Source organism: Lates calcarifer, linkage group LG4 (genome assembly GCF_001640805.2).
Source record: "Lates calcarifer isolate ASB-BC8 linkage group LG4, TLL_Latcal_v3, whole genome shotgun sequence".
Taxonomy (NCBI): Eukaryota; Metazoa; Chordata; class Actinopteri; family Centropomidae; genus Lates; species Lates calcarifer.
In genome coordinates, this window is record NC_066836.1 from 24,915,653 (window position 1) to 24,943,520 (window position 27,868).

The window sequence follows — 27,868 nt, forward strand, 5'->3', positions numbered from 1 at the left end:
TGAAAACTGACATTGTTGGTATTAACAAATTCTTATTGCCACAATTCCTGTTGCTTTTTATGTGATATCTGATGCTGCACCCCTGTATGGGTTCTGAGAGCAGGGTGGAACTATAAAGTGGTCTCATATTCCAACCTCTCTTGCACCAAAGCATCATCTTTGTACTGCAGCCGTGGAGGGAGTCAGGGAGCAGTCTATGGCCAGAATTGCCTTGCGTATACTGCGGTCGAGGACATGACGCTCCCAGGCTGGGTAGCGGTTCCTACAAAGGTCAATCTTGATGACAGTCTCTTCAAGACGTGGAGCACGAGACGATGGAGTGGATGGCACTGTGGGTCGGACCTGAAACACTGGCATGCAGCCATCCCGCTCAGAATACTTCCCCATGTCACGCTCCAGAGTTGTGGTGGCACCTCTGTTGGAGCGCAATGAGTTGGTGGCACCTTCCGATGGTAGTGTGGAGAACTGAGCAGTGGGGTCCAGGTCAAGGCCTTGGCCACTCAATGAGCGTCCAAAGCGTGGCCCATTGGGATGGAAAAAGGTATAGTACATGAGCATGAAAACCACTCCAGTGAGGAAACTGCTGAAGATGACGCATAGTGCTGGCACTGCAAAGGCGTCCGTGGTGTGAGGCGTTCGGTAGAGATACCACAACGCACTAAGAGCAGCATTCTCCACCAAGATCACCAAGTAATAGATGAAAAGCCGACACCTGCCCAAAGACATGAAACATGATTAAAAAAGCCATGAGACATGAAAAAAAATCTCCTCCATTCTCCCTCAGAGTGAAATTAAATCAGTTAGCAAAACATGAAGCAGTGTTCTCCAGTATTAGCAGGAAAGGTAAAAGTGTGGTTGGAAGGATGGCTATAGTAATTTATATCAGTATTAGATTACTTTTAATGTTTTTGGTGATTCCCCTTATCGAGTCTTGGTGGTATTTAAAATATACCACTAGGTGAAAATGTCAAATTTTTTACATGAGCTATAGAAAATGGAGGCGATTACCATAAAATCTGTGGATATTCATGGTCCCCGCGCAGGATAAATCCCCCTGATTGTGATGACCCCACAACTTTGGCCAGTAATGGGTACATTGACAAGAAATTTACTCAACAATTCCATGCTCCTATAGGAGAAACTTAGCCACAACGTGTTCTACACTGCTATTCTGAGGTCAAGAGTTCTTGCAGCAAGGCTGTATGAATATAATATTGTCAATGTGTTATTCAACACATTCAATTAACTTTTTGTACTGTGGGCTGTTATGAACATGTCAGCTTCCAGTGCTGGCTGCAAGTGAGGGTTCAAAGCTACAATAATAATTTTTTATACCAGTGGATGAAACACCCATATGTAGCCTTATATTAAAGGGGTCACTCATCCAGTCCAGTATCCTTAAGAAATTACATCCATACTGAACAAAAGTGCACAATTCATGTGCAGTGCCAGCGTTCAATGAAAGTGCACAAAGTAGTATGCCTTTTTATGTAGCTAAGCTGAAGGTAAGGGTGTAGAAATTGGAGTGGTAGATGGATGTGTAGCAAGTCTGACTTCTATGTAGAGGACCAGAGTTTGCCTGCCATCTTCAAATTACATTCTCCTTTTCCATAAACTGTAACTATGATCTTTTGATGATTTATGATCTAAGACTGTTGTTGCCATTCACAGACATTGTAGAAAATTTGAAGTTTAAAAATTTTTTTATTGAAAAATTTGAAAAATAATCCAGGGTTTTGCAGAATTATTATTATGTTAATGTTGTTGTCTGGTGATATGTTTGTTACAAAACCACAAATTATCACTTGACTCTAATACCAATCTTTTCTACACATACACATACCTGAATTTCTCATTCAGATTTACATGTGGAACAAAAAATGACATGATGATTCTGTAGAGCTGCTTTGAAAGCCCATCTGAGATAGTGTTTTATTGGATTGAGGAAATATTTTAAATGATTCATTGTAGCTTTTGTAAAAGATGAAGCTTTAAAAGGTTACTTCAGATGGAAATTCAACATTTTGTATGAATTATACCATTCATTTGCAAAGAGTCTGTCGTAGTGTGTTCAACTTGAGTGACCAGCTGCCTTTGAATTGAAAAACTACATGAATACTAAACCTTTAATTCAAGAATTTATCTTTAAAAAATCAAGCCACTAAAATGATTGTTTGTCATGTCTAAAGCGCACTGAATGCTTACCTTGTCCTTCCTTCTTTGACGTTAAACCAGGAAAAGATGTAGATTATGCCCACCACCATGTCAAACACAATCTCCTCCCACTTGCTAATGCAGAAGTCTGTCTCACAGTGGACAATCCAGAAGGTCATGATGCACCAGTGCAGGACGATGAAGATGCCAAAGTAGAGTTGAAACACAGATGCAAACAGGGCAAAGGTGATGACCCTCGCTGCAATAGTGAAAAAGTGCCAGCAGAACTGGATAATTACAGCCAGGTAGCTGATTGGCTTCTTGTCATCCCGAGACTCTCGCAGGGCCTTCTGGTAGGAGGCTAGGGCCCAAGCCAGAGAGACAAGGGAGGCTGCTGCTGTCATACCTGCAACAGACACACAAACACACGATGGGTTTGGGAACATTATCAAGACACTTTTGAGTCTTGGATTTTCACCTAATCTCATAGGTCTATTGCAGTGACTTGTGTCACTGTTGGAGAAGTAAGATGTGCCCAAACAAGTTTTCATAACATGCGCACATTTAACACTACTAGAAGATGAAAACTCCCACCTTGCATTAACATGCAACATGTATCTAGAAATCTGGATTAGAGATGGACCGTTTTTTCAGTAGTCAAGGAGTCCAATAACCGATATTTGGAGCCGATTTTCATTTGCAGTAAAAATGAAAATATTGGCATCAAATATTGGCATTTTGAATAATACAAACTCCAACACTTAACTTTGTGTAGATGCCTATGTTTATTAAACAGCTTTTCAGATTTGCAACATGTTAAAGTTTTTTTTTTTTTTTTATCTTAGACAATATCTTTGTTTTCAAATTTTAACAAAAAGTGCAGGGAGCTCCCAGGCTCAGCAGCATGTCTTATAAAGTTAGAAAATTTGAAAATTTAAACAAATAAATAACTCCCTAAAGTTTTCTACAGTAAATAAAGAAACATATATCTGCACTCTGGAGCTTCTCCACCGGGCAAAACTTTTTCTCCTCTACGCTGTGTGTGTGAGCACAGTGCATGCACAGCTTCACTGCTGATTGGCTGTTACCCGTGCCGTGGCTCTGCGTGTAACCAATCAGAGGGTGCTGTGGGTGGGACAATGCTGGAGACAGAGTAGTGACTGCATCAGAGCCAAAATAACCCAGTTTTAAATTGATCTCTTATCAGCCGTTGGATTAAAAAAAAAAGGCTGATGCTGATATGCGTCAAAATGCCGAATATCGGTGCCGATTACCGACCCGGCCGATAAGAGTCTTGTTTCGCTATATTCATGGGGTTCAAAAACAAGGAGCCCACAATACTTGTGGGTCAGACAGCTTTGTGAGTTTTAATAGTTTACAGATGTGGACAAATTTGTTGGTACCCTTCCATGAGAAAGAAGAACCCACAATTATCTCTGAAATAATTTGCAACTGGCAAAAGTTAATGGCATCAATCATTGTTTATTCCATGTTTAACACAAATCAGATATTACTTATGATTTTTGATTCAACTCAATATTTTAGATAAAAAAACAAATGAAAATGACATTGACAAAAAAGATTTAATTTAATTTAATTTGATTTAATTTTTGTTGTACAACCTCCAGCAGCAATCACTGTCAAGTGATCACAGTAGTTCACGATGAGATTTCTGCATCTGGTAACAGGTATTTTGACCCACTCTTCCAGAGCAAGCTGCTTAGCTGTCTGAAGTTTGAAGGTTACCTTCTGCACACTCCATGGTGTGATCAGATAGTGACCTTGACACTAATTAAGGTGAAACAATAGCTTGAGACATGCTTAGGATACAGTGATTTATAATTTTTTAGGGGTTCCAACAAATCTGTCCAGGCTAGTTTTAGCACATCTTGGTAAAATAAACAATAAATAATTTCTTTTCACATCAGTTTTCTCTATCACATACTACAGGCAGGCAGGTATATATGCGCTTGCTTTTAATTCAATCACATTTCAGGACGAATGAAGCATTGTTTCAAAACAAGTCTGTATATGGCTGTTTTAGGGTTAAGACTTGGTTTTGGGGTTAGGGTTAGAATTATTTTTGGCTTAGGATGAGGGTTGGGGTTAGGCTTTCATTTGTGATGGCTAAGGTTAGAACAAAGGGGCACGGAATGTATTGTCAGTTATGGGACTCCACTAAAATAGGTGTACAAAGATATATATGTGTTTCTGTGTGTGTGTGTGTGTGTGTGTGTGTGTGTGTGTGTTACCTTGCACAGCCTGGAGCTTGTGTGTCTGTATGATAATGCACAGCTGCAGCACCAGTTGTGGAGCACTCTCTAGAAAGGTGGCCAGTAGATGGAGCATGCTCACATCTGCAAACTCGTAGACCATCCTCCAGTAGTAACGCCAGCGCTCTGTCTCAGCACTCTGACGACTCCGAACGCCCAGGTAGATGGTATGGAAATATCTGGAGGAAATGGAGGAAAAATTTGATGCTTCAACATCAGCCAGACAGGATAATAAATTTCATGTAACAGATATCGAGAATGAGGAGGGCGCAACACACTGAAAGTACACAATTTCTTTCTCACTTTTTCTTTGGGAAGCAATGGTAACATCCAAGACTTAGATTGCACTTCCAATGCTGCTTTTTAATATACTAACTACTACAGGTGAAAGAAAGACAAAGAAAGATTCTGCTTGTGATAAGCTCAGAAACACTGCCTAATTTAAAGGTGGCCTTGACAATGTCATACCAAGAGGTGAACTAGGGATAGACTGATTATCAGCGCAGATATTCGGCATTTTGACGCATATCGGCATCTGCTTTTTTTTTTTAATCCAACGGCCGATAAGCGATCAATTTAAAACTGGGTTATTTTGCTCTGATATAGCCGCGCCTCTCTGTCTGCATTCACTACTCTGTCTCCAGCATTGTCCCACCCACAGCACCATCTGATTGGTTACATGCAGAGCCACGGCACAGGTAACGGGCAATCAGCAGTGAAAGTTTATAAGAAAACTTTATAAAGGGATGCTGCTGACCCTGGGAACTCCCTGCACTTTTTGTTTTTGTCTGAACTTAAAACAAAGATAAGTGAAAGTAACATTTCAGTTATATTGAAATTTTGGAAAACTTTATTTACTACAAATTTATCTACTACTTTAGGGAGCTACTTATTTGTTTGCACTTTGTTAGAATCTTAAAACAAAGATGTCTATTGTCTAAGATTAAAAAAAAACCTTTAACGTGTTGTAAATCTGAAAAGCTGTTTAATAAACATTGTGAGGGCTCCTCCACCTGGACACTAGGTGTCCCTGTTGTGTTTTCCTTTGCATTTCTTTCTTGCTGTAGGTGTAGGGTGGAGGGTCATCAGCTAATTGAGCTACACCTGGACCCAGTGTGTGCTCTTTCTTATATTAACCCTCAGTCTGGAATCCGATGGGTGCTAGGAGGATGGTTCCTGGTCTCGGCCGACCGTGGTGGCAGCTGCCGTTTTCTTTTTGTTAGTTTGGTTGTTCATGTGTTTGGTTAAGTTGATTAATTTTCCTTTTGTAAAAATAAATTGCTGGTTTTAACCTGCCAACTCGTGCCGTCTCCCTCTCTTGTTGTCGAGCCGGGTTGTGACAAATGGGGGCTCGTCCGTAGCTGCAGGTGGGGTCGCCACATTGTGGTGGTTTTACCGGGCTTGCGGGATATAGTGCGCAAAATACCCACTACAAGTAGCACCTGAAGACTAGGGGGGAGTTTAGTTAGTTCTGGGGTAGGCAGTTAGAGGGACGGAGCTGCAGTGGCATGTGGCTGTGGATCTCAGAGGCTGCTGATCATGCATCAATTGTGGCGTGTAATCCGACAGGTAAGCTTAGCCCGTATTTGGCTGCCTCTGGTGAAGCTAGAGGGAGTACCATCTTAACATTTGAACAACAGAGAGAGTTACTTGCGGGGCTCTCGCATGAGTTTGATGTGTCCACGAATCTGCACTTAGTTCCCCAGTTTTGTGAACGAGACCCGGACACATTTTTCTCTCTTTTTGAGCGGGTAGCTGAAAGTAGGGGAATGGTCGGATGCTGAGGATAACATATGCTTACACCATGCAGTTTCATCAGAAAAGGCTGGATTGCAACATGGACATTGCCTGAGCAGCACACACACTACAGCTCCTGGCAATCCAACTCCAACTGTACCTCTCCAGACCTGAGGCATGAGCTCATTTAATGAAGTGAATTAATTTTTATTTTTTAGTCTGTCTGTGGCCTACATTTTTATGTGTCTCTTTCTCTGTCTTTCTATCTCTGAAATATTACCAACACAAGGCAGTCGTTTAGCTGCATGCTAATGGGCTGTGAAATGAAGTTCCGTTGTCAATAAAGAATATGAAAATTAAATCTGGGCTGAGGACATTAAAGCTGCAGCCTGTTCATGGACAGATGGACCTGACACATCTCTCACTGTGTGTGTGTGCGTGCGTGTGCGTGCAGTCTACAGACAAGACTTGTTAACCTGACACTCAGGCCACATTCACACTGTAACGGAAGGTGGATACCTTCAGTTACGCCCACCTGGGCGGCTTCCACAGTTCTGACTGCTTCACTCACATCCACTGGAGAGAAAAGTAAAGTAACTCAGTCTCAAACTGAGCCTTGCCATTACCGTCAGTACTACCAATATTATCACGGCAATACTACTTTTCAGGTATAGTACATATAATCTGCCAATTCTAGTGTTAGACCAAGAAAATACACATCAATCTGTTTATTCAAATGATGTGCATTTTATTAAGCAGTTATTACTATTTTATCATGGATCTCAGATGACTGCAGGCCTGTTTTTTTTCTGCATAATAGGACGTTTATGGCAAAGGACCATTTATCTATGCACTGACCATGAAACTGGTCGGGTATCAGGTGTACTAGAGGACAAGTACCAGTGCTCCACTGTTAAACCATATAAACTGCAATTTCACACGTTACTCAGAAAAGACAAATTTTGATTAATTTTTATATACATCAGTTTATTTTACCATTTAGTTTATTTTTACTATTTAGTGATACAGATAAATAGTTAAATCCAATGAAAGGACCAAAACTAACAATGTGTGCTGTCAATATCTCGATATTTTCTGACTTTCCTGTCATGACCTACCTGTCATCACAATGCCTCCCCGATCTGTCTCCAACAACTCTGCATATTTTGTGTTTCTTTGTAGTCTAAATATAATGAATTGTACAAATGGGTATAACTGTGCATGTGAAAAGTAAATTAAAAAAGAAAGCATGATAGGGAAATACAAACTCTGCTTACTCTAACACCTCCACACACATGAACAGTCACGGCATAACGTGTGTGTGATTGTTGGATTGTATGAGGAGTAAGATATATCAGGCTTTGTTATAATAAAATAAGATTTTAGGAACAAGTGTAACCTGAGAGCTGCTGTGTTGATGATGCTGATTTTTACTCTCAGATAATCATTAATCATATCAGTACTGAAGTCCCCCAAAAGTTTCAAAGCATTCTCAGCCCAATCTTGTCCACATTACTATTTGGCAGAAAATAAATACCCGATGCATCATAATCAGTGCTTTAATGTATTAAGTACTGTTCTTTCTTAACCAAATAAATAATCCCCTGAATGGGCTGAATGTTATGAGTTCCTGGAAAATGAAGTCCATTCAGGTTTTTCCGATTTCAAATGCAATGAAGCAGAGCACCATTCCACAGGTTGATGGAATGACCTATAAAAATTAGTTAAAATATTAATAAGCAGGAGGACCCACCACCTGCTGGGATGAGGACCCACCACCTGCTGGGATAAGGACTGAGGTTGAATTCCAAGTAATCTGGGTGACTGTGCATATGCATTGAACAACAGTTCAGAGTATATCACCTAGGGACTTTATAGTCCCCTTGGGAGACTTAAAACACTCAAGTGGGCAATGATGGAGAAACCAGTGGGGAGGTGACTGGGAAGAATGGCCTGTCTGATCTGAACCCAAGTGGTACTTTTGTGCTCAACATGCATTTGTCATAACAAAAAAACCTATTTTAGCATAGGATGGTTCATAAGCGTACTTGATACCAGAACACCTTAGGCCTAAGATTGATGATTGATTTGATTGATGATAAGATTGGAGGCTGGGGACATAGAATCTAAGTGTGCCGTGTTCAAAGCATCCATTGCAGAGTTCTGCGGTGGTCACAGATGCAAAACCCTCTGACGGATGTCTCTGAAATAATCAAGAAGTTCCTCTGTGACATGTGTGAAGATTTGCTCTGAGATACTGTGGGCTATGGACAATGTTGGGCTGACTTGGCTAACATGCTTCTTCAATATTACATGGAGGTCAGAGCAGTGCAGTGGCGGTTCCCATATTTAAAATGATAGGAGTGTGCACTCCAGTTACCGAGGATCACCATGCTCAGCCTCCTGAAGAAAGATTATGCCATGGTGCTGGAGGGGAAGCTCAGGTGAACTGTTGAACCTCAGATCCGAGAGGAGCAATGTGGATTCTGATCTGGGTGTGGAAAAGTAGGACCGACTCTTTACCCTTGCTGGTTACTGGAGGGGTCATGGGGTCAAAAGGCTTACAACCCTGTGCCTTGGGGGGTGGGGTGGGGGGTTGTCAGAGGCACTGCAGGAGTATGGGGAACTGGGGCCATTACTCCAAGCTATCTGGTCCTTATATAAAGGGAATGAGAGTTGCATCTGTATTCTCAGCAGGATGTCAAATGTGATTCCAGGGCTGTCCCTTGTCACTAGTCCTGTTTGTGATTTTCATGGACAGGATCTCAAGGCACAGGCGGGACCCCACAATCACCAGTGTGGTTCTTTTTGCTTCATCAGACACTTCCTGCCATTTCACACTAAGTCCTTGGTTTGAGTTTCAATGGCAGTGGCAATGGCAGGGATGAGACTCAGCACCTCCAAGTCTGAGGACACGGTTCTCTGCCAGGAAACTGGTTGATTATTCCCTTTGGGTTGGGAGCAAGTTTCTGTATCTCTGGGTCTTCTTCATAAGTGAGGGTAAAATAGAGAGTGAGATTGACAGGTGAATTGGCATGGCATCAAAAGTAATTTGTGCATTGTACCAGACTGTTGTAATGAAGAGGGGGCAAAGCAGGAGGACAAACCCGTTGATATACCAGTTGATCCATGTTCCAACCTGATTTGTATCATTCCAATTGTGAGTTTTGGGTAGTGTAGAAAAATATTTGATTTTGAATACAAGCAGCTGAAATGAGTTTCTTTCATAAGTTGGCTAGGCTTACCCTTATTGATATGGTAAAGTGCTCAGGCATGCTAGGAGAACAGTCTCTGCTCCTTCAACAAAAGGAGCCAGTTGAGGTGGTTTGGGCATCTTTTCAGGATGCCACCTGGGCGGCTTCCACTGAGGAGGTTTTCTAGGAACGTCTAACTGGTAGGAGGCCCTGGGGTAGACCCAGAACACACTGGAGACTATATATCTCATCTGGCCTAGGAATGCCTGCATGCTTAACCTGCTGCCACCATGACCTGACTCTGGATAAGTGGCAGAAAATGGATGGATGGATAGATGATGTCACAGAGCACCACACTGTGAAGTGAAATGTGAGTGCACCTTGTTTGACTGATAAACTGAATGACCTAAATCTGTCTCCTGATAAACAGACGTTGCACTGTGGGAAAAATAAATCACCCCCTAATGCATTTATTCCAAATCCATTAGTCAGGCAGCGCTACAGCAGCCACACATCACCAATCTTGTCCAGCTGGATGAGGATTACAGGTAGACTGCCAAAGTCAGACTCAAACCATACACAATAGTTTTCAGTATAAACAATGCAATACTTTGATTGCATATCAACCCCCTAGGAGAAATATTGCAGCATTTTTCAACAAGTTAAATCAGTATTTGTGAGCATAACCATAACTGAATAGGGGAGAGCAGTCAGTTATACCACAGGTCAGCTATCTACAGTAAGAACCAGTGGTGGCTGGTGGTAATTAGCTTGGGTGGATCTACAGCCAGTTAGGGCTTCTGCTTATACACTCACAGACAAGTGTCTGTGTTTTTTCTCACCAAGCTAAAGGATCCTCTACAAAAAACTTGGAATTTAAACAGTTAATCAAATTAAAAGAATTAATCAAATGCCATTTTCCCATTAACCACTTTGTCACATTGACCATATCTGTTGGACTGGAATATATATATATATATATATATATATATGAATATACATGAATATACAGTGCTTAACAAATGTATTAGATTACCTGTCTCAGAGACCATCCAACATCATGAAGTGCTTTAATGAGGACTCTTTCATTTTCAGTGAGTGTTTCAGTGAATGTTTTACCATTTTGAACAGGAATGAGGAATTTCAAACTGAATTCACCTTTTTATATCCAAAAAGAGTCGGCTCACTGGGCTTCTCTGAGAAGTCAGAAATTAATCAAGTGTAACATTCAGCCATCCATCCATCCATTATCTATACCGCTTTAATGTCCTCAGCCCAGATCAGTTAAGGGTCACAGGGGGGGCTGGAGCCTATCCCAGCTGACATTGGGCGAGAGGCAGGGTACACTCTGTACGGATCGCCAGTCCATCACAGGGCCAACATACACAGACAAACAACCAATCACACTCATATTCACACCTACAGGCAATTTAGAGTCACCAATTAACCTAATCTGCATGTGTTTGGACTGTGGGAGGAAGCCAGGGTACCCAGAGAGAACCCACACAGGCACAGGGAGAAGCCCCAGGCTTGAACCTGGAACCTTCTTGCTGTGACCATCCAGAGACTGAGGCGACAGTGCTAACCATTGCACCACCGTGCTGCCCTATAACATTCAACCACTGTTCTGTTCAGGAATGCAAGTAAATAACTATAATTTGACATCTTAATCAAGAAATAACAATGTGCAGTAGACAGTAAATTCGACAAATTCATGGATAACAATAATAATTAGATTTTAGCATTAAAAATATAATTTCTTTGTAAGAACACTTACAAAGAGCTTCTACATTTTGGTGTATTAACCATTACAGAAACATAAAAAATGATTTTGGTAATTACCAATGCTGTTAATTTAGGGCAGCTGTGGCATAAACCTTACATTGGGTGGTTGCTTAATAAATTTGTTAAGCAGTGTATATACAGTATATATATCCAATGATTAATGATTTTGATTAACAGAGTTCAGTTTTTCAGTTCAGTTCATTTTTTCACTTGTGGCCTGTAATTTCAAAATGAACATTTTAAGTAGTGATAGACCGACACGGTTTTTTCAGGGCCGATACACATACCAATTATTAGTAGACAAGGAGGCCGATAACCGATATTTGGAGCCGATATTCATTTGCAGTAAAAGTGAAAATATTGGCGTCAAAATTTTGAATAATACAAACTCCATCTCCTTCAAACACTTAACTTTGTTTAAATGCCTTTAAGCATATGTTTATTAAACAGCTTTTCAGATTTGTAACATGTTAAACGTTTTTTTTTTTTTTTTTTTAATCTTAGACATTAGACATCTTTGTTTTAAAATTCTAACAAAAAGTGCAGGGAGCTGCACAGCTTTCACTGCTGACTGGCTGTTACCCGTGCTGTGGCTCTGCGTGTAACCAATCAGATGGTGCTGTGGGCGGGACAATGCTGGAGACAGAGTAGTGACTGCAGACAGAGAGGCACAGCTGCCTCAGAGCCAAAATAACCCAGTTTTAAATTGATCTCTTATCAACCGTTGGATTAAAAAAAGGCTGATGCTGATATGCGTCAAAATGCCGAATATCTGCGCCGATAATCGGTCTATCTATACACAGCAAGAATGAGGGACATCACACTATGATGCAGTGATCCATTTGCTTTTCTGAAGCTCCTCTTTGTGTGGACATGTCAGTGATTTCACAAGCCTTTCTTTTCTGAACTGGAACTTATTTTTCTTGACCCTGTATGTGCTGAATGTGCCACACTGGAATCTTGCTGGATTATTTGTCACATTGATTGCCAGTCATATATTTGTCAAAGTCCTTAATGATAAAAAAGTAACAGTAAAGTATACATGCATTTGTTTGTGATGTATGAAAGCAAAAACAAATGAATGCATGAAATGACCTAATGGGCAAAGCAATGGACTTATTTCAACCTCTTAGAACTATACATAACAATACCCCATTTGTATAAATAACAATATGACCAAAAAAAAACCTAAACATAAATCTTCAACATCAACATCTAGCCTATTTTTAAGTTCCCTAATATCTATTAAGATATGATAAAATCAATAATAAACCATTCCATTGGTAAGGATAGTGTATGTCCAAAAATGTAACATTTTAATAGATGAGACTCCAAAAATAAATACTCAGCCTGTAGTCTGCTCTACTCAACACCAGCTAACTATACAACCAACTAAGACTGAGGCAGTCATACACTATAACCTGGTTTCAGGCAAACATAAACAGTAAAAGATGAGCAAATTACTTACAAAGAACAGTTTACATACAATAGATTCAGGGATAAAGAGACACAGCAATGGAAAAAGTTCCCTCTCAACTTATTTACTGAAAGAAGCTGAACATAGTGACAGTGCTTGCTAAATAGAGCCTTAAACAAGGCCATTAACACAAACCTCTTCACAATTTTAAGAGCAATATGGGTACTATCTAAATAATTATTGAGTATTTATTTGTTCTAGAAGTGCACTTGAGCCAAAAACAGGCCAGAAGGGGCAGAGGCACAGGCCTCTTTTACCACTATGGGTGTTCATCTCATTCTCTGTACTCTGTACTGCATTTTTGCCAAGCTCATATGATTTCACATGAAAAAATATGGAAAAGAGATAAAGAGAGAGAGAAAGAAAAATGTTTTAGTCTCCTGTTCTCTCCACCCTCTTCACTGTCTCCTTGTCCTCCTGCTGCTGAGGAAAACTGTAAATAATGCAAGAGTTAGGTCGGCCTTTCACACACACACACACACACACACACACACACACACACACACACACACACACACAGACATATGTTAGTCACTAAACCGTCTGACTCCATGGGGTCAAGGGTCAACAGTAAGAGTGTGAGTTTACAAAATTACTGAATTTACAGTGGCAATAACAAAAGCCATCACAACTAGGCTGCTTAAGGAAGCTCTGCCCTTAATTTGCAGTCTGTATTAGATATGTTAAATCTGTCCTTGGTGACAGGTTATGTGCCACAGTCGTATAAAGTAGCTGTAATCAAACTTCTTCTAAAAAAGCCCACTCTTGATCCAGACATATTAGCCAACTGCAGACCTATATCTAACCTCCCCTTTCTTTCCAAAATCCTAGAGAAAGCAGCTGCAAAACAGTTGTGCGACTTTCTACAGGACAATAGTTTTTTTGAGGTTTTTCAGTCAGGATTTAGGTTGTATCACAGCATAGAGACAGCACTTGTAAAAGTTACAAACGACCTCCTGATAGCATCAGACAACGGACCTGTTTCTGTACTTGTCTTGTTAGATCTCAGTGCTGCTTTTGATATGACTGACCATCACATCCTTTTACAGAGACTGGAGCACTTTATTGGTATTAAAGGAACTGCACTAAACTGGTTTAAGTTCTATCTATCTGATAGGCTTCAGTTTGTTCATGTTAACAACTCCTCCATATACACAAAAGTTAGACATGGAGTTCCACAAGGGTCAGTGCTTAGACTGTTGCTGCTCGGTGTGATGTTGAATTACCGATGCACAGCAGCACAAAAACATTTTACAGCCCTGCATACAGCCAGTGTGTGTCATGTACATATCATGCATGGATCAGGCGCAGAGGAACAGTGATGAGGATATACAGCATGTAAATACTTTCCTTTGAATATACATTGGTGTTCCAGTGTGGTGAGTGTGTGTGTGAGTGAGTCTGTACAGGCAAAGGAAGTGATATCAAGTACTGCAGGTCAAACATGTGCAGACTGCTGCTGTAACGGCTGTAGCACTCAAAGTTGGCATGTTGTGTAACAGCAGAGAGTCATGGGAAAGCTCTCTAAAAACAACTTGAGAGGACGAGAAGAGGGAGAGAGGAAGAGGAGTGTCCCCTGTATGGACATTAATGCAGGAACAACATTAATTAAAACTGATGGGATCGCAGCTGATAAACTGTTCTGTGCACAACTGTTACCTTCATTAGAAAACAAAGGTACTGTCAGCAATCTGTTTGCTGTTTAATCTCACAACCAAAGTAGATTTTGATCACTGATTTTTTTTTACATTGCTAAAATGAAAGCCTCAATGTGTAGGATTTGAAAATGTCTCAGTATCCTGATGGAACTCTTCCAAAACATCTAGCCAGAACCTTTTAGTCACCAGGAGTCAGCCCCCCAACCCCACTCCCCTACCCCCACCCAGACACCACCATCATCACCACAATATCATCATGACATTACATGTGAGAAACACTACAGCACTGAAACAGCAAGAACCCTGGGCAAGAGACTGAATGAACAGGAGATATAGATATCAGCTGACTGCGAACACCAGACTGAAAACACAGCATTCAGGGGAAGAGGTCAAAGGTCACAGAGCAGGCGACACAAGATGACAACATCTAACACTAGAGAACATCTTTACACAGAGACAGAAGTTACCTGTCTCTCTCTCCAAATACAACCGCCTGGTATTACTTGACCTTCGTATGAAACCAGCAACTGAACCATCTCCATGACAACGGAACAAACCGCATCTGCTGTTGAGAAATAAGATCAGGATAAACTACACCAAATTGTATCGTTTTATTTTTCTAATACCATAAAATTGCATTTAAAAAAAAATAGCAGATAGAAAGATAAAAAACCATTTTGAGCACAAAGTCTTGTTCAAAAATAATTAATGTTGTGAATTGTGTCTTTCCCAGGGAACCATCTTCCCTGGGAAAGCAACATTGTTTAAAACATGTCACATCCTAGTTTAACTGATATAACACAAATAAGAACCATCCAGATTGGCTAAAAAAAAAGCTCTAAACATTTATCCCAGTATGTGAAAAGAGACATTCACTACAAATTTTATGTTAATTGACTTTCATTTGTGGATATGGACTTTGGTCAGTGTTAGTATTACCAGGTTATTGAAGACCTTTAGAACTCTGTATCAGATTTAACTGGAGAGAGCTCAGTCTTGGATAGGTGCAGGACAACCTTGTGTCACTCTTGTCGAGCCTTGTGAAACCACATGCCATCCATCATTTCAAACCAGTCAATGTGTTAGAGGATGGTTCATGGTACACTGAGGGTCTTAGGCCTTTTTCACTTCATTCTCTGTAATGATTACAGGGAATCAGTTTACACAGGTCTGATACAGACAAGGCTGTCCTTCCAAGAAATAATACAGCACTGATCAATTGTTCAAATATTTATATGTTCACGTTTTCTTACATTAATTTTAATTACGTTACTGCCACAAAAAGTGCTAAGAAGGGGTCCAGGTGGATGGTTAGATGTAGAAAGCTAGTAAATATCCTACTAACAGTCAGCACTGGTTTCTTTTGAGGGGGCTGTTTGTAAGTTTTCTCTGTTGCCAAACATGGTTTCTTGCAAGGAGTGGGTGGTGGTTATGGTCACTTGCCAAGAGCTTAGAGGTTATAATATGCCCCCTACTTCTTCAGGGAAATTTGGATGCTAGTGAGTTGCTTTTTAAGTGACAGGATGCTGGCTGGTTAGCATGCTAAGAAAATAAGTGCTAGAACTAGAGGGAAAACATGTTGATGTTGTTTTCCACAGCTGGAGGTCTTGGCGAGTGAAAGAATGTTGATGCTGAACTCAAGTTTCTTCTTGACTGGTAAGCTGTTAATGCTAACACTGGCCATGAAGCAATAGCAAAACTGACAAACAGTTCCATTAACACTAAAGGAGATCTCTCACTAACTGTAAAATTTGCTTTTTAAGATAGTTCTGAAAGCTGTAACAATATTTTTTGGGCTGTGGAACTCCACAACAAGCTGAAAACAGCAGCAGCAGCAGTTGCCTATTACACATCCAATTTCCACTGTCCTTTTAGCTCTGTTTTTGGTTTTCTGTTTCTAAGGGAAATATTTGTCTACTTAGCTTTTAAATGATCCACTATGTTCACCAGCTAGTCTCTGACCATGTCTGTTTGTTTGTTGCTGAGGAGGTACTTTATAGCACCAGTAGACTATCTGATATGCCCTTTTTCATAGAAGATAATAAAGTACTCTTGTGTAAATGCCTGGCAACTTTGCTAGACACTTACATGTTACTTCATGTACCTGCATGACACGGCCTTGTGGTACTTGTGTCAGATGGAATATGGGGGTCATAAGCACTTTTACTCAATGTCTTACTAAAATACTGGATTTTTCATTTATATGTTGCTTTGGATAAATGTGCCAAGCGAATACATGTAAATGTAAAGCCTTTTTTTAAAAAAAAAAAAAAACTGAAGAATAGCTTTCAACTGGGGATGGATAAGGTGAAAATGTTCAAGCTGCAAAATCAGACAAAGAGCTAAAAGTGGCAAAATTGTTATGTACTCTTAGACTAGGACCCCAAAGCCGAGATGCACACACACTGGTGAGTTCGAACAGAAAGTTCTTTTAACAAACAAACTGACCAAAAATCAGAACAAAAAGCAACCAGGGGAGGCAGAGAGCTGGCTGGCAGGAGGATGTCTTAAGCAGAGGAGAACAGGAGAATCTTACTACTGGAACTGCTGGAGAACCTGCATGCGGAGCAGGAGCAAGGAATACTCTGGCAGCAAGCAGGAGTGAATGCCGGGCTTATAAGGAGGAGGGAAATGGACTGAGTGAAAACAGGTGCGCCTAAGCAGCCAACAGCAGGAGCCAGCCACACCCCCTGCCACACACAAGCTCTGCAAAAGAAACAGAAAAGGGAGGGGGAACAGAGAAAACACAAAAAGGAAAACACAACACAAAGACAAACTAAGCCAAACCATAACAAAAATGGCTCTGTAGAGCTGCAAAGTCTGGGTGCAAAATCTGATACTGTCTATACAAGTAATTTCATTAAAAAAACATTGCCTCAACAAACTTAAAGACACAAATTTACTCTGATTCTTTTTTTCATGGCAAAAAATATAGGGTGTAATATGCACCATGACACACTGTATTGTATGTCAGTTTAAACCAACTTTATTGTGATCGTCAGTCTGGACAGGTGAGACCTGATTAATATTACTTAAAACAGAGGACAGGGAATATCTCCAGTCACACTAAATCTGCTGGTTTGTATATTTACAATACTAAACAGAATAATATTATCAGGATTAATTCTTTCATTGAAACCAGCTATAATGTTCACTTTTCAAAAATATATAAGTATAATAAGTACATAAGTATATCGTAAGTTTATGGTAATAGTGCTTTACAGAATCAAATAATGTATAGAGTCCACTGGGGACTGACTGGATTGGAACAAAGCTCTGCATGTCCATTAATAGCTCATTAAGATGCTGCACATCAACTAATGAGAAGTATGATGGGCAAGTTCAGTAATGTAATGTATCGGTGGGCACATATTTTCATTATGTGGTGAGACTGATCAATAGTCCAGTATTGTTTATCTTTAAACACTGACTTCTTGTGAAATATAATCTAATTATAAATGGTCCCTTTGGGCTTAGGGATTTTTTTTATTTTTGAACTTAGTTCACAGAATGTGTGTATTATTGAGCTAAAATAAGACATAAAGTGTCAATAACTACAAACAAAGACACTGGTACGATTACCAATAGAGAAAAAAACTGGAAGGATAATAAAATAGTAATAATAGTAATAAATATATTATTAATATTAATACTTGATAACTGGTAAATATAAACCATAATATTCAATTCAATGCAATTCAATTCAATTTTATTTATATAGCGCCAGCACCAAATCACAACAGAAGTTATCTCAAGGTACTATTCATATAGAGCAGGTCTAGACCATACTCTTTATTTATTTTTTATTTTTTGAGAGTCCCAATAATTCCCTCTATGAAAACAATCAGAGAAGAGAAGACATTTTACTTAAATTTCTTTAAACAACTGTTCAACAAACAACATTTCTTATTGTTAATAAGTTTATCAATCAATCAGTGAGTTAACAATTGGCTATATTTTCTGGTTCTTATTTTCATAGCATAAAATAATATCCCTAGCTTCAACTTTTATTATACTTTGCTTAGTAAGACAATCCTCCAGTTTTTTTCCAAAGCACTGTTATAGATGAACATTCATTAAAAAATGTTTTATTGCATCAATTTTGGTATGGAATAAACTTTTTTACTTTTCACTTAATATTAGAAAAATAGTTTCACATTCCATCCAACATGGAGTAAGTTTCTTTCTACTGTAAAAGTAATTCCTTATTTGTTAATTGGTACATTTATGGCTGTTGATATCTGTTCCACTTACTGATTTCTTTCAACTCTGCTGTTCAGAGTAGCATTTCATCAGTTGTAGAATCTGAATAGAGTTTGTTACAGTTTGAAATTCTTTATATGTAGTAGGAAAGAGTTTACACCAAAGAAACCCTCACAACAAGTGATTTGAACATTATCATTTTGTAATTATGTGTGGAAATTTCATTCTCATTAATTCAATGCTATAGATGTATTAATATTGTGGTAGTTTTGTGGGTAGACAAATTGTGTACAGAATGTAAATGTGCTGCTTTAAGATACTGTTGATAGATTTTATACAACTTTAGTGGTAATTTTTTTTTAAACATATAAAATGTATAATATAAATAAAAAACAAAAACAATAAATAAATAAAATTAAGTGTAGGCCTCCAATTTTTCCAAAGTATTCTGTAATATAAAATACCACAGATCCATTTCAACTTAAGGGTATTATTCACATCCATAAAGTCCAGTGTTCTTAAGCCATCCTCATCTCTCAGACCTATTGACACTATTGACTGTTGAACAAAGAGAGAGGGTAGGATCAATAAATCTAGAGATACCATCAGCTTTAATCAAAAGCACTATAGAAATGTGAATTCCAAATTACTGTATTTATTATCCCAGCCTGGTCAGATATGAGCATGAACTGACGAAGCCTCTTGGATGAGAGGTGAAACGTCTTCCTAGACAATAACTAAGTCCAGTTGCGTTCGATTGAAATTTCCTTGAAATAACTATGACCTGGATGAATGAGAATATTCACAGGCTTGTTGCAGAACAATTTGGGTTGGCTACCCTTAAAATGGTGCGGGAACATGAAAAGTTGGCTCTGAAAATTGCGGATTACAGAAACCACCTTTGGTTTAGTCTGAGATGCAGACAACAAAGGCTTACACCAACTAGCCTATGCTTAAATTCCACTATGAGAGGACATAGAGTGGAAAAGATCATAGAAAAGGCACAAAACCAACTCCTCAATGAACGAATAAGACAAATCAATTTCACTATTAGGACTGAAAGAGAGAGCAGACCATTCATTACAGAAACTGACATCACTCCTACCTGGTTCCATCATGGAGAAAGTTGTGGATTTCACCCAGAAAGCCCAATTATCTCAACACAACAAAAGCAATTAATTAACAAGAAATTTCACAACCTACAATCTCGAATTAATCACAAAAACACAGAAATACTCTCATGGAGGCAAAAAAACTAACATTCCTGCACAGAGTGAAACACTAAACAGATGGGTAAAGAACCTGTCAGACAGAGAACTTACCCACCCAGAGAAAGAGGTCCTAGCCAAGGGCTTGAACTTTGCCGTGACACCAAAAGAGTTACCTATAGTGGATTTGATAACAGCTACAGAATCTGCTATAAAGAAAAACAACTTAACTGGAACTGAGGCTGAACAGCTAAGGTTAAAAGTGTCAGCAGCGTTGTCTGAAGCAAAGGTCCCACGCTCCAACCTCACCATTGAGGAGAGGAAAGCAGAAACGGCACTGAGCGAAGACCAAAACATCACAATCCTTCCAGCAGACAAGGGTAGATGCACAGTTGTGCTCAATACAACTGATTACCATGCCAAGATCACTGCACTACTCAATGACTCTAACACATATGAAACTCTGAAATGAGACCCCACCAATGGGTACAAAAAGAAGGTGATAGAATGTTTACAACGACTACAAAAAGAGGGCATCATTGACAAAGTACAATATTACCGGCTTTATCCACAAGACTCAGGACAACTCCCTCCAAACCTGAACACACCTCAAACCAGAACACATTTGCCAAATTCTGGATTTTTGCCTGAATACCACATATTTCCAGTTCAATGGCAAATTTTACAGACAGAAATATGGCTGTGCCATGGGTTCACCACTATCCCCCATTGTGGCAAACTTATACATGGAGGAGGTAGAAGGCAAGGCTTTGAACTCCTTTGAAGGAACAACACCCAGCCATTGGTTCAGGTATGTGGATGACACTTGGGTTAAAATGGTCAAAACCAATGAGGTACGAGCTTTTTCCGAACAAATTAACTCAGTGGACAGAAACATCAAGTTCACCAGAGAAGATGTCAAGGACAATAGTTTGCCTTTCTTAGATTGTGACGTCCATATAGAAAAGGACAGAAGCCTCCACATTGGGGTATACAGAAAACCCACACACACAGACCAGTATCTACTTTTCGACTCACACCATCCTCTGGAACACAAGTTTGGTGTTATCAGAACCCTGCAACACAGAGCTGATAACGTACCCACAAGTTCACAGGCCCAAGGGGAAGAACACAAGCACCTGACAGATGTCTTCAAAACTTGTGGTTACCCCAGCTGGACCTTTGTGAAAACTGCAGCTGTTTCCAGAAAGAAAACCAGCAAAGTGGTTGAGAAAGAAAAACAAAACAAGAGAAACAGCATAGTCACCCCATATCCCATATCCCATAGTCATCCCAGAGTATCTGAAAAACTCAGGAGGATCTTTAACAAACACAGTATCCCTGTGTATTTCAAACCCAGCAACACACTCTGACATGAGTGGTACATCCTAAGGACAGAACACCACACACCCACAAAAGCAATCTGGTGTATGCAGTCCAATGCAACGAGGAATGCGAGGACCTCTACATTGGCAAAACAAAACAACCACTGCACAAACGCATGGCCCAACACAGGAGAGCTAACTCCTCAGGTCTGGACTCTGCTGTCTATTTACATCTAAAGGAGAAAGCCCACTCCTTTGAGGACAACAAGGTCCACATCTTGGACAGAGAGGACAGATGGTTTGAAAGAGGAGTAAAAGAAGCCATCTAGGTAAAGTAGAGAAACCATCTCCCAACAGAGGAGGAGGTCTGAGACACCACCTATCTCCAATTAACAATGCCGCCCTTTCATCCCTTCCCAGGAGACTCAACGATTTGGCCTCTAAGAAAAACAATGATTTACAAATGGCCTCATGTGAATCCAACGACTGTCGTTATAACATAATGGGGCACTAACGAAGTCAAAACTAACGTTTTCTACCAACGACTGTCACCCTAACGATTGTAATTGGCACATAGAGCACAAAGGATCCATGACATCATCAGTCTTGTGAAAGCCCTCACAGAGGTTAAATACCTGGGTCTCCACACCAGCTAGTTGGACCAGTCCCGGGCTGGTCAGATCCGAGCATGAACTGATGAAGCCTCTTGGATGAGAGGTGAAACATCTTCCTAGACAATAATTAAGTTCAGTTGCGTTCGATTGAAATTTCCTTGAGATAATCATATGGTTAATAATAATCATATTAAGGCTCAGTTGGATGTTTGATGTTTAAGAACTGTGTCATCAGCTTTAGGATTGTTGTTCAGACTAAAACCGAAATGTGAGGACATCACTTTGGTTCTGGTACCTGCTTATTTGAAACTGACATTGTCCAGACTAAAAGCTTGACTGAAAGAATAACTAATAGATTACTTGATAAGAAAAATGAAATTAAGCTGCACACTTCCTGCACCGGAAATGAGTAAACAAATGATGAAATGATGAGAACTCAGGTCCTAAATGATCTCAGGTAGGATGTATATTTAGAGTCTTCCAAAAGCAGATACACCAAATTCTGAATGCAAATAAATTAAGGTCAGCAAATCAGAAAAAAAAAATCATGTCATCTAAAATATTGCAGCCATTTTTCAAGATTGTAGATGTGGATGTGGCTGCAAGTGGATTGTCATTTGCTGATGGAGAAGATAGAATCATTTGTTTCGTTGAAGCTAGTGTTCCTGATAAAAACGCAAGAGAATTGTTGTTATTAAGAAATGAAATTGCACAGAGCTCTGAATGGAGATCACAATTTTAATACGATTAATTGTGCAGCCCTGCCTTCTTGTAGACTGCATTTTGATCATTGATAATCCTCATTAATTTTCTGTAGATCAAATAATTGATCATTTCAGCTCTCTCTATACAACCCAAATGTGTTTATCTGAAGGCAGCAAATCTGTAAAATTGAAGGGAGTGTTCGTCATTGATATCATTCTGGCAATATTTTGGCATCTACACATATTTCTGATTTCATTAATTATAAATGAAGCAGTGGTATTATGCTTTGGCCTACAAATCATATTTTCCAAATGTAAGGGAACATGCTTGTTTGGTATGAAGCCCGGCAAAAATCACATAATCTTTTTTTCCCAGTGAAAACAAAATTCTTCTTCCCATTTCAACTTCCCACTAAAATCATAACTCAATTGCAATTGTCTTTAATATGACACATTTTTAAAGAGGTGACAAGTGCAACAGTAACAGTAAAGAACAGATTATGAGTTATCTGCAGTTTTTTTAGGATATTAATGCTAAGCACATATATGTTTTCCTCTTGGTTTTGCATTATGCTCTGCTGAAATACTTCATGTGATCCAGTATGCTGGGAGTGAAACACAGGATTTTTCTCACACTTGATGCTTGGAATCTTGGGTCAGAGAGAGTCAGCAAAATATTTGAAAAAAAATGTAAATACTTTAAATTGGACAGAGAGATGAGAGATCTCTCTGTCAAAGAGACAAAGCAATTGCTCCAGCTACCCCAGTGAAAATGGACCCAGAATGTAAAGATAACAGAATGGGGTAAAGAGTGAGATGCTTTTTACTCACTGAAATATGTCAGGTACACCGATTGTACTGGGCCAGCCATGACAGAACAAAACTCGTCATAACACCGGTAATTTGAGCTTTAGCTATGCCCATTCTTGTGACAGGTATGCAGCTCTCAGCAGGTAAAACTCACCTGAAACTGGAGTGAGAAGACAGGTAAAGTCACACTGCCTGCATCGCTCTGCCCTTCGTTTTCATCGAGTATCTAACTCCACGGTTAGTTTTGTGGTTTAGTCATTTTAAGACCAGATGTGGTTGTTGCTCCTGCAGTGCTCTGTGAGTGTAAGGACTCGTCCACTGACATTCTGTGAGTCGAGTCAGGTCCTCCCGAGTGATGCATCAAATAGTCGACATTTAGGGGGCAGTCTTAAAACCTTTCACCTTTACCCATCAAGCATCCATATGCATAAGGAAATTACAGCTGTGATAACTTGCCACTGAGCCAAAGATATCTTGCCTTTACTCCATCAGGTACCATTATATTTTCTGTTCTGCTTCCTTGTGTATCAGGTGAATAAGCATATTGAAAAAAATCATGAGATTTTTTCCACATTTGTACAGTCTTACAACAGGTACACCCCTGTGTAATATCAGTAAAATGTTAAATTATAAACTGTGTCATCCTACAACAGTTGTATTACTTTGAAATTGAACTGCTAGATCTCATGTATAATTAAAACACCTAACCCTAACAGGTTAAATACACTACATTGAAAATGCAGGCCCCAAAATACAGCCTTAACACAATAAAAGTGATTATATCTATGATTTCCAATTAAGGCTCATTGCATGAACAAAGTTATAAAAGAACCTGTGAACACCACAGCTTCTTCACTTTTGGCTCTGGGCTGTGTCTAATGCAACATGGCTCCACATGGTAAGGAACAGTCTAAACAATAAGAAACCAAACTATGAGACTTTGGAGAGGATACAAGGGCATCAGTAGGCTATTGAACATAAGCTGAAACACAGTTGCAACAGTGGTTAGGAGGTATAGGATGAGCCTTACTACCAATAACAAAAGGCACAGGGGCTGTCCTCAAAAACAACCGTGCACTGAGGAACAGACTGGTAAGAGCACCGTGCACTGAGGAACAGACTGGTAAGAGCATATATTGGCAGAAGGGTTATCTGTGGAAACTGGGGTTTCAGCAACTGATCAGGTCAAAAGTGAGAAGGACATTGCATGAAGTCAACCACCATGGATCGCATCCAAGAAAAAACCATCATTCACAAAACAGCACAAAACTATAGATCAGACTTTGACAAATAATATAAAAAGAAGCCTGATTAATGTTGGCAGCACCTTCCTTAGTCAGATGAAACCAAACATGTTTGGATCAGATACCCAGACCACATGGCCTGAAAAAATGAAACATAACTTCTTATCAGTTTCTCAAACTCAATGTGAGTGTTTTATCATCATCCAACTAGAAGAAGTCAGAAAAGTCACAGAACAAACAGCTTCTCTTCTCTTTTAGTAATTTGTGTAGCTAAAGGTAGTGCAACTGATTATGACTGTGTATACAGGGCTGCTGCAGTTTACCCAGCATAAATTAGGTGAAAGAGAAGACAGGAAACTGTTCAGGTATTATATGGTAATACACACTACACTGTAAATGTCACTGGGTAGACTTAAAACCCCAGTATATATGTGCAGCCCAGGACAGGTCAAGCAGACAGTAATACTTTGGCTGCAGCCAGGGCTATAGCTGTAACTGAGATACCTCAGGTCATGTGCTCTTGGTTTGGGGATGTGTGGGATTTAGGAATCCACTGCTGTGTGGCATTTAATATAGTTGGAAATCAATTATAAATGATAATCAGTGACTGCATCAACTTTTATATTTTGAAATTTAGACCTCCCGTTGTGTATATCATGAATACTCAGGATACTTACAGTACATATATTCCTACATCTTCAGTATATAATATTGTTTTGTATTCTCATTTCACTGTCACTACATATGATATAATTGAAATTAAAATTTAATTAACAGCATCTCATAAAGTCCTTATCTCACCATAAGGTCCATTAAGTTTGTTCAGTTATAGTTTATGTTATAGTTTGTTCCAATTTTCATTTTTTCTGAACATTTTAAGGTCTTCTGAGTCAGTCTATCCTCTTTTAAGCCAACATGCATGAGAAGTCCTGAAAAGTAAAATGCAAATTTGAACGTTGACAATTTCACAACAGCTGGGCAAATCTACTGATGACGATCACATGATATGATGGAAACATCCAGCACACCTACTAAATGGATCTAACTGTGAGATTGTTTCTCAAAAGTGAAAATTTTTATGAGTCATCATCATAAACTTTGTTTAAAGGTGCCTGATTACCATGCCTCCCAACTTGAACTTGATATTTATCAGGACAACACGACAAAGTCAACTATCTTTCAGTTTTGGACTGTGTAATATGGTAGCTTAGCTTCTGTACTGTGAGATGTAAATTGTAATGGCCTTTTTCACATTTTTTTCAGGCTGTCAAATGATTATCAAAATCCAATAAAATAAAAAAATAAAAAAAATTAAAACAAAATATTTAATTATACAGCTATAAAACAACCAACAGTAGATAAAACTAGCTCCACCATGCCCAGCTACAGCAGTAAAATGCTGCTCACATATTAAAGATAGTATTAACAATCCAATGTTAATGTTAATGAGTGATTTTGAACTTTGTTGATGAATACTTCAGTATTCTTTATTTTTACTGAGGTAAAGAAACTGAATATTTCTTCCAGCATGTGTACCATAGGATAGATCAGTAATACTTTGGCTGTAGGCTTCACTTTTGATTCTCTGCTTTGATTCTCTGTTAAATAGTATTTCCTTCTACAGAGGATTTAGAAATGACTGTGGGCTAGCTGTTGTCAGACTACCTCCATGTGTAGCCCATCTTGAGTTAAGGTTCATTCAAATTCATGACTCCATCCAGAGGCTGCCTGGCCAACAGTGGAAATTCTTTCCAGTGGCACAAAGATGGAAAATACAAAATGCATCAGCACAGTTCACCACTTGACTTCAGGTATGTCTAACAGAATGGGACCAATTCCCATTGTTTTCAATAAAAAATAGCAAGCATCATTCCTGTTTAGTTTGTGTTATCTTTCACTGCCCATCGGTGAGAATATAGAGGAGAAGTGACTTGAAATCCTCCAACAGTAGCATATGTGTTGGCCTTATAGAGGAATAATGCTAAATATGGCAGCTGGTAGCCATGCTGTAGGAGCTGGCATCATCCAGAGGCCACCATGGTGCCAAGAGTGCCAACTGCTGTCAGAGCAGTCCTCTGCTAATTCATTCATTTATTCCACACATACAACCACACACATAAACAAACACATACACACACCATCACTAATACCCATCCCAAGGCCTCCATCCCAGCCTCCATCCTACCTCCATATCTGGCCCAGCTGGAGGATGTGAATGACGGACTGGCCGAACCAAACACAGAAGGAGTAGTAGGCCGATCGTTTCCTACTCCTGCTGCCCATCGCGGTGCTCGCGGTGCTGTTGGTCGTAGTGTTCTTGCTGGCGGTCGACGCCTGTCTCTGCGGTGTGGCCGGGTGGTGTTGAGCGGTAACGTCGCCGTGTGAGGCCGAGCCGCTCAGCAGCTTATTCCCATCCATGTGGGAGCAATCGGCGGCGGATTCTGTCCCATCCTCAGTGCTGAAGTCATGAACGAACCATCTGAAGCTAAAGAGCTGGACCGAGAAGGAGCCAAGCACCACGAAGAAGAGCGTCAGGCCGAACCACCAGTAATCGCGGCGGAGGTAGTAATCGACCGACAGCCACACGTCGGTGCCCACATCGGCCAGATACACAGCCACTGCGGCTACGATCCACAGGCAGTCCCACACCGTGTATTTCTGCTGCTCCCTGCCCAGGCGAAGGCACGTCGAGTTGGTGCCTCCCCCACCGCAGCACCGCGACTCCCCGTTGACGAAGTCCCCGTCCCCGGTGCCCGCAGAGTCGGGCTGGCCGCCCGGGTGGAGCCCCTGCACCGAACCAGAGTGCTCCGAGTTTTGCAGGGGGGTGAAGGCCACGTCACTCTTCTTCATCTTCAGGACCCCGTCCGATTTAGCCGCCATTATTAGAAGCTAGTAATGTTACTCTATTATTTCTCCTCCGTTCCTCCCCTCCTGTTCTCCTCTACCCCTGCCTCTCTCCGTCGACACCCTTCTGCGTGTCTCTCCTACTCCTCCTCCTTTCTGGGCAGGACTAGCTCCTCGACACTGCTGCCTGGTCATAATACAGAATAAAGCAAAAAAGATAGACTGAACGTAGCCCAGTGCTTGTTTCGATATTTTGGTCCATATCACGTCTTTATTAGGCTTCTCCCTCGGTTGGTGATCCGCTCACATCCAGCCAACAAGAGGGCTTTTCCGCTTTGTTTCCTCCAGCCTACATGAACCGTTTCCGCCTTTGCAGTTTGTCACTCTTTGCCTTCGAAGACTCCTGATGCTGAGACTGATGTTGGGGTTGATGATGGAAGCAGGAGCGAAGGAAAAGCTGGAAGGCTGCAGCCATCTGCTTCTTCCAATGCACAGACTAAAAACTATGACATCATCCTCCCCTCTCTTTTTGCCTGACTCTCTCCCTCTCCCCCCCTGTCTCTCGGCTGTTTTCATACCGTTTGAGCTATGCAAGACTACTCTCGTTATATTTCTCTATCAAGGGCAATCTGCATCCC

The 27,868-nt window shown here is 40.2% G+C and overlaps 1 protein-coding gene across 1 annotated transcript; it reads right to left on the reverse strand.

Moving 5' to 3' along the window:
* Positions 1-27,844, reverse strand: xkr4 (XK related 4). Its single transcript, XM_018696004.2, has 4 exons — positions 26,572-27,844; positions 4,407-4,606; positions 2,206-2,560; positions 1-712 (listed from the first exon to the last, which is right to left on the reverse strand). The coding sequence occupies exons 1-4, from the start codon at positions 27,264-27,266 to the stop codon at positions 154-156; spliced, it is 1,809 nt and encodes a 602-aa protein (XP_018551520.1). The 5' UTR covers positions 27,267-27,844; the 3' UTR covers positions 1-153.
* Between the last annotated feature and the right edge of the window lie 24 nt (positions 27,845-27,868).